General features: G+C 37.6%; 1 protein-coding gene across 1 annotated transcript in view; it reads right to left on the bottom strand.

Moving 5' to 3' along the window:
* The window catches only part of REV1 (REV1 DNA directed polymerase), an 88338-nt gene that overhangs the window by 63510 nt on the left and 15777 nt on the right, over positions 1–9051 (bottom strand). Inside the window, exon 3 of the mRNA XM_007959471.2 lies at positions 5204–5372. Within this exon, the coding sequence (XP_007957662.1) occupies positions 5204–5372 (169 nt within the window). The remainder of the gene's footprint in view (positions 1–5203; positions 5373–9051) is intronic.

Below are 9051 nucleotides of genomic sequence, written 5' to 3' on the forward strand. Positions count from 1 at the left end.
GGTAGCATAGTGCCTAAGGTATTTGACTGCTAACCAAAAGGCTGGTGGTTCAAACCCACCAGCCACTCCTCAGAAGGAAGGTTGGGCAATCTACTTCTGGAGTAATACTGCCTTGGAAACCCAAGGAAGGGTTGCTATGAGTCGGATACGACTCTACAGCAGTGGGTTTGGTTTGGTTTTATTCCATTACTAGGAATATATCCTAAAGAAGTTAGAGCCAGGACAAGAACAGATATATGCTCACCCTGTTCATCGCAGCACTATTTACAATAGCCAACAGATGGAAACAACTTAGGTGTCCATCCACTGAAGAATGGATAACCAAATTATGGTACATACACAAAATGGAACACTATGCAACCCTAAAGAATAATGTAGAATCTGCAAAACACCACATAACATGGATGAATTTGGAAGACATTATGCTGAGTGAAGTAAGTCAATTACGGAAGAACAAATATTGCATTAGTCTTTTATTATAAGAAGTCAAGGAAAGGTTTATATATATGGAAGGAAATTTTCTTTGTTGGTTACCAGGGATGGGAGGGGAGGGGAGGGGAGGGGAGAGGAAGGAACGCTGTTAGATAGGTAAACACAAGTACTGATTTGGGTGAAGAGAAGGGCAATGTACCAAATGTGAGTGATAAACATGGTGGCACTGAGGAAAAGGAAGACATAGAGAGGTGCATGGGAAGTACAGACAACAAAGATGAATCCTTTTGCACATATAGTAGTACTGTGTTGTCAGTGAAGGCAAACATGGATATATGGGTGGACAGTCTGAACTATTAGGTATGTGTGTGCAGCAGGGAGTGTACCCAAGACCACGCATAGGGCTACCACTGTCAAACACTGGGAGGGGGAATCTATGTAGGAGATCCTGGATAGAGTGGGAGAACAAGGGGGAACAAAACCCAAAATCATTTAAAAAAAAAAAAGGGAGGGGGACCAGGTTTGCTGGTCCTATAGAGCCTGATGGAACCACTGAGACTATGGCCCCTAGCTGTCCTTCAGGTCTGGACATGCATATGAGGTGAACACTTACATTAGACAGACATACTCCTTGGAGAGAACAATCATAGGAGAACAGAAGGGCTGTGTACGCACGGGGAGGCAGCTCACGGGGCAGAGTACATGGAGGGAAAGACAGGTTAGAGGTAACTATGGGGAGAAAGTGGGAGGGAAGCTGTTGCACTGTGGTACATTTTAGACAATGTCATGAGACAAAATGTATGTGAGCTGCTGTATGGAAAGCGAATTTGCTTTGTAAACTTTCACCCAAATCACAATACCAACAACAACAAAAAGCTTGTGAGTGGCAATATAAGATAAAATTTTGGGTCTCTACATATCCAGAGAAAAGTGAATGAAAGAAACCAAAGACTCAGAGAAGAAAGAAGTTCACAGGACTAATAGTCTACATGAACACAACGTCATCTGCCTTGAGACCAGAAGAACCAGATGGTATCCAGCTACCACTAAGGATGATTCTGATCAGTAGTGAGGTGATCAGCAGTGATCAGAACATCCTAACAGAATGAGGAAAAAATGTGGAACAGACTTCAAATTCAAATTCTTAAAAAGTACTAACTTCCTGGACCAGTTAAGACTGAGGGACTCCCGAGACTATCAACCTGAGATGCTCTTTAAACCCTGAACTAATATTATTCCATGAGGTCATCTGTTAGTTAAGTAACAGATGGCCTTATAAAATAAACAATATCACCCATGAGTATTATACTCCTTTTAAATACTATCTAATATGAGACCAAATGGTCAACACTTACTCTAAAGCAAAGGCAAGGCGGCAAGGGGCAGAGAAACTGGATTACTGGAAACAGAACAACAGGAACAGAAATAGTAACAAAGTTGACACACTATGTAAAACGTAACCAATGTCACTGAACAAACTGAGTAGAAATTGTTAAATGGGAACCTAATTTGCTGTGTAAACTTTCACAAAAAACAATAAAGAATTATCTAGAAGATAAACTAGATGATTGGGAACTTCTGAAAACTAAATTCTTATGTGCATCAAAAGACTTGTCCAAAAGAGTAAAAAGAGAACCTACAGATTTATCTCTAATATTTATAGAAAACTCCAACAGCTCAATATAACAAATACAAATAATCCTATTTAAAAATGAGCAGAACAGATGAACAGACACTTCACCAAAGATGATATTCAGTAGGCCAACAAACATATGAAGAAAGTTCCCGATTATTAGCCATTACAGAGATGCAGATCAAAACAATGAGATACCATCTCACCCCAGCACTAATAGTAAAGTTCAACAAGACAGAAAATAACAAATGCTGGCAAGGATGTAGAATGACTGTGACTCTCACACACTGCTGGTGGGACTGTAAAATGATACAACCACTGTGGAAAGGAGTATGGCTATTCCTGAAAAAGTTGGAAGAGAAATATCTTTATAGACTGCTAAAAGAACTAACAAATCTGTCCTGGAGGAAGTGCACCTGGAATGCTCCTTGGAAGCAAGAATGGCCAGACTTCATCTCACATACTTTCGTCATGTTGTCAGATGGGATCATTCACTGGAGAAAGATGTCATGGTTGGTAAGATGGAGTGTCAACGAAAGAGGGGAAGGCCCTCAACAAGATGGATTGACACAGTGGGAGCAGCGACGGGCTCAAGTATAGCAAGGATTATTGTGGAGCTGCCACAGGACCAGGTGGTGCTTTGTTCTGTTGTGCATAGGGCTGCTATGAGTCAGAGATGACTTGATGGCACCTAACAACAACATCGTAAAGAAATGAGAGCCATGAGCAAAGAGATCAATGCACACCCATGTTCATAGCAGCATCATTCACAATAGCAAAGAGATGGAAACAACCTAAGTGCCCACAAACTGAGGAATGGATAAACAAACTGTGGTACATACACCCAATGGAATACTATGCAGCACTAAAGAATAATGTAGAATCCACAAAACACTTCATAATGTGGATGAAGTTGGAGGGCACAATGTTAAGTGAAATAAGTCAATCACAGAAGGACAAATATTGTCATTAGTCTACTACTGTAAAAAGTCAAGAAAAGGTTTATATATGGAAGGAAACTTTCTTTGTTGGTTACCAGGGACAGGAAGGTAAGAGAAGAAAAATTGCTAGACAGGTAAGAGACAAGTACTGATTTGGACAAAAGGAAAGGCAATATACCAAAAGCAAGTTACCAAGACAGCAACAGTAAGGAAAAGGAAGATACAAAGTGATGCACAAGAGGTACAGACAACAAAGATAAACACTTTTACATACACAAGACTGCATTATCAGTAATAACAAACATTAATTTATGGGTAGACACATAGGTAACTGACTGAATTATCAGGTATGTCTAGGCAAAAGGGAATATACCATGACCATATATAAATTTAGGAGCTCTGGTCACACAGTGCCTAAAGCAAAATTCGACAGACTTTATTTCTACATTCCTCTTTGTATGTGCTGTAAGAATGTACATATAAACAGAACTAACGGGGCAAAATTATGATAATTTCTTAGCCTTAGCCATAGCCAACTACCCTGAAGGAACAAATTTCTGGGCCTGTGAGCTTGGGACAATGGGTGCCAGGGACTCCCAGCTCAATTGGCAAAATGTACTACACAAAAACACTGTTCTACATCCTACTACTTTGCTGAGAAGCATCTGGGATCTAAAAAGCTTGCAAGCAACCATGTAAATGCAACAGTGTGTCCCTCCTCATCCAGAGCAAAGAAGAATGAAGAAAACCAAAAACACATGGAAACCATTAGTTCAAGGGACTAGTAGACCATGGGAACTTCAGCCTACATGACCTTGAGACTGGAAGAACTACATGATGCCCAGCTACCACTGTCAACCACTTGGAAAGGGATCAGTGCAGGAGATCCTTGATAGAGTGGGAGAAAAATGTAGAACAAAACTCAAAATCACAAAAAAGACCAGACTTAATGGTCTGATAGACTGGTGAAACCCCAAAGACTACAGCCCTTAGTCACTCTTTCAGCCTGGAATTAAAGTCATTCACACAGCTTCCAGCCACAAGACAGGCAGGCATGTAAGATGAACATCTACACCAGGTAGGTACACTCCTTAGAACAATCAATCATGGGAGATCAGAAGGGCAATATTTGCACAGTGAGATAGCTCAGAGGGCAGGAAATGCACAGCAGAGAAGGACACAGGGAAAAGGTATCCACACAGAGGATGTGGGAAGGGAGTTATGGACTGCAATATCATGAATCAAAATGTGTATGAACTGCTGTACAGAAAAGGAATTTGCTCATTAAGTTTCCACCCAAATCACAATAAAAAACAAACAAACAAAACACATTAAAATATTATTTTAAAAAAATAATTAAGGGAAGATAATTTATAACCTAAGAATTTTATACCTAGTCTAAGTGAGGGTTAAATAAATAAATGCATTTTCAAACATTTAAAAAAAAATAAAAGATGAAAGCTAGGACTAGAAAAAAAATGTTGGAATTGACCTAAAAAAGAAATTTCCAGGTCCACTTATTAGCAACCCACTATACTATCAGACCACTCTCTTATACCCTGATTATAATCTCCCCATAAGATGATTTCAATATTTTCATTTTTATAATTCTATTTTTCATAAACATAGCAATCACAAATATACAATATTTCAAAATACAAATCACTAAGACCCTAGATGACGTCTTTAAACTTAGGAAGCTAAAGCCAATATGAATGGCCACCACTGATTTAGAACATATCAATACCAAATCAAAGCAGAGGAATCATACTATTTTAACTGAAAAAGAAAAATAGTTATTAATAAAACTGTTAAATGCTTCCCTTCCTTGTCCCAATCCTCATAGCACTCCAGGTCCATATAACCTTGCTCTTTTTTTCCTTTGTTGTTGTTTGCCGTCGAGTTGGCCTCGACTCACAGCAACCCCTCCTTGGGTTTCCGAGGCAGTATCACTACAGAAATAGATTGCCCAACCTTCCTTCAGAAGAGTGGCTGGTGGATTTGAACCACCAGCCTTCTGGTTAGCAGTCAAGTGCCTTAGGCAACATGCTTTCAGCATTATGACATAATTTACTCATAGATTAAGCTTACAGTTTATTATCTACCTCTTCCAATAAAATATAAGCTCCAAAAATATTTATAAAAGAAATAAAAAGTGTTCCAATATAAAAATCAAAATATTAAAAATTAAACTTACCTTTCCACAATCCACTCTGGTCGAATTACTTTTTCCCCCTTTAATTCTTTAATTTTGGCATTAGGAAGATTTGTAGCAATAATGTGTGTTGTTTTGGATCTAGAATAATACACATGGTACTGGCCTCCATGCAACATCATTAGCTTTCTTAATTCTTCTGCAGAAGGATCTATAAATATTAAAATACAGTGAAAGTTAAAAAAAAAAAATACATACACACACACATATATGGAAAGTTTTATGGATAAGTAGAGCCCTAGGGTAAATCTCTCAGAATCCCTTATACCAATTTAAAGGACCTATCATTGTTTACTCATAAGGAAGACTGGGCAACGTATTTCAGTAAGAGATACCACCTCAGAAATCTAAGGAGGGGTTGCTATGAGTCAGGATCAACTTGACAGTGGTGAGTTTTTTTTTTTTTTTTAATCACTGTTCACAGGTACTCCTTGGCTGTACTGCAAGTAAACAAAGTTTAGAGGTGTATCATAAAGTGACAAAGCTATACTGCCTTAGCACAGCCTCATCCCCTGGTTGCTAGACATAGTCAATGAACACAAAAGCATACTGCTAAGACATGTTTAGGAGCTCTGGTAGCATAGTGGCTAAGGCACTTGACTGCTAACCAGAAGGCTGGCGGTTCCAACCCACCAGCCACTCCTCGGAAGGAAGATGGGGCAATCTACTTCCATAGTGATACTGCCTCGGAAACCCAAGGAGGGGTCGCTGTGAGTCAGGTCCCACTCGATGGCACATAACAACAACAACAAGAGATGTTTACAAAGCAAACAGGGATCTCAAGTAATTAATAGAGTACTACTAATAACGCAAATATTTTTTAAAAAAAAATTAACCATATATATGGAATGACTTTGACATCAGCATCTTGTTTTAAAAATATACCACTATAAGCTCATGCACAGATCTCTTTACAGAGACTTCAACTAATCCTTTAGCTCCTTCATAGTAATAAAAAGTCAGATATATAATTTGCTAATATTCACTACAAGCAGACTTAAATTACTGTTTTTCTATAATTCTATTTTATTAAGAATAAAGTATCTTAAGAACCAATGTAGTTTATGCTTCCCATAAAAAGAAATGCCTGACTCACTGAACTTATGTTATAACCTGCATTACTAGTATCAAATTAAGCTAATTATTTCAATAGCGTTTCTGTTTCTTTCATCTACAATCCTAATGAACTCTCTAAATCACACTCCCTCCCCTAGCAATATGTACCTAGGGGAAAGGTTTTCACAGGAGTCTTACGTATCCACTTTGTTGTTAAAGCAAAACACATTTTCCTTAAGCCAAGGCAATGCAGGCCCACATACTTAAGTAAAAAATTTTATTACGATGATCTAATTAGGTGAGTTTTAGTCTTCAAAAAAAGGAAAACAGTAACACAGCACATACAGATATGCCAGGTTTGCCTAATTCTTGGTAAATCCTTGTAGTCTAGAATTCATTTGATATTACTGATTGCATACACTAGCATTATCCAACAAAAATATAATATGAATCACAAATGTATGCCACATATGTACTTCAAAATTTTTCTGATTAGACACATTAAAAATAGTAAAAAGGTGAAACTAATTGTAGCAATATCTTTTATTGAACCCAACAGATCCAAACTTCATTTTAATTAAGTAATCATTATCAAAAAACTGAGATAAGTTTACATATGCTCTGTTAAGTACTTGAAATGTGGCAAAACTGAGATGTGTTGTAAATAAATACATCTTTCTGTTTTTTGTTTAGTTTTTTAGTTTTATGCCCCATTTAAAAAAAAATTAGCTAATTCAAATGTTGGCTACAAAAATATAGGGTGTATGTAGTACAAAGGCAGGGACAGTTCCGACCCACTTTACAGGTAAGATTCCAGCTCTAAAGAGTACGTAATTCTGTTCATATGATTCTGTCTAAATGACTCAATCTATGATAGTCTCTGACCAATTTCATTAGTTAAGGGTAGTTTAAAAAAAAAAAACAACCAGGATGAATTCTCCACAAATCTAAAAACCAAGTCATTGATCAAGCATTTACTGATGTTTCTTTCAGTCATGTGTAAAACACTTAAGAAAACAAATTTAAAAAACTGCTTTGCTTTAAATGAGGAAGTTACCCTTCAGGTCTGGAACTAAACTCAATCCTATGGGTCCTAGCCAAACAATAGACAGGCATATGGGGTGAACATTGACATCAGGTAGATACACTCACTGGAGCAATCAGTCATAGGACAACAGAAGGGCAGTGTTTGCACAGGGAGACAGCTCGGGGGTGGGAGTGCACAGGAGGAAGGTACACAGGATTTAAAACAAAGAATTGTTTTTTTAAAGTTATATTCAAAGGTCTATGGAAGAATTAACTACTTAACCCAATAACAAAAGGAAATGTGCTGGTGGCAGAGATACTAACTTTAATAAATAACATATTTGAATATTTGTTTACATATTTTGTTTTCAAAATACTTAAATATATGTAAAATTTTAAGGAATTTTAGAACTCAAGTTGAAACCAGTTAAAAACAATTGATAGTATTTATCAGGCTTCCAATAACACTTACCATTTATGATATCTGGAAATGGGAACTTCACTTAATCATCATTGTGCCCTCAGTACCTCTATTTTCAAGCATCTCACTTAGAATTTAGTGAGGTTTCCACAAATACTTACTATATTACAAAATGAAGTATGTATCAGAAATAAAGTTCTGATAAAAATAAGTTCCGATTAAATACCCTAGAGCTAATAAACATTGGATTGAAGTGAACATTGGTATTAAGTGGGGAGCTCTGGTGGCGTAGTACCTAAGGCATGTGACTGCTAACCAGAAGGCTGGCGATTCAAATCCACCAGCCACTCCTCACGAGGAAGGTTGGGCAATCTACTTCCGCAAAGATACCCGCCTCGGAAACCTTCAAGGAGGGGTTCTCTATGTGTCAGATCCGACTCGACAGCAGTGAGTTTTTAGTATTAAGTAGGATTCTGACACGCAGATTAACTGAGAAAATATTATAAATAAACCTGCTGCAGTGGATGGGCAGGAGGTGGAAGAGGCTAGTGCAGGGCTGGAATACTTGGAGATGTGGCCATGGGGTTGAAACCATGTTTTTTAAACAACAGATAATCTTCTCACATTTGCAAGAGCTATGGGGTAAATTAGCTTGAAGATCACAGTGAGAGGACATAATGGAATTTGGATATGTTCCCTGGAGTATGAGAGAGAACTATGACCAGTGGTTGGAAGTCATAGGATATAAATTTCAGCTTATGAAAATAATCAGAACTGTTGGAAAATGAAATGGGCTGCTTTCCAAGACAGTGTATCATTACTGGAGTCATTTTAAGATACTGACTTGTTATCCTTCTATTTTTCAAATATTAAAAGATTCTCACATAGAAAGGATTAACTTACTAATCAATCAAAGAATTGTCGTCTAGTCAATTCCAATTCACACCGACCCTACAGGATTAACTTGAAGACTATTAAAGTTCCTTTCACCCCCAAGATTTCAAGAGTTTATGACCTAAAACAAGAGTTGGCAAATCAACTGAAATATAAAGGATAGTATCAGGAGACTATGAAGAACTGTACTCAAAACGAATTTGAAAATCTGGAAGACATGGACAGATTTCTAGAAACACACCACTTACCAAAACTAACATAGACTGATGTGGAAAAGTTGAACAGGTCCATCACAAAGAAGAAATCAAACGGGTCATCAAAAAATTACCAACAGGGGAGTTCCGGCAAGATGGCAGACTAGGCAGAAGGATTGAACAGACCCTCTTCAACAAAGAAAAGTTAAACCAATTAACACAGACACAGAAGATAATCT

The sequence above is a fragment of the Orycteropus afer genome, unplaced genomic scaffold (genome assembly GCF_000298275.1).
Source record: "Orycteropus afer afer isolate SDZICR_OR568_19922 unplaced genomic scaffold, OryAfe1.0 scaffold00017, whole genome shotgun sequence".
Classification (NCBI taxonomy): Eukaryota; Metazoa; Chordata; class Mammalia; order Tubulidentata; family Orycteropodidae; genus Orycteropus; species Orycteropus afer.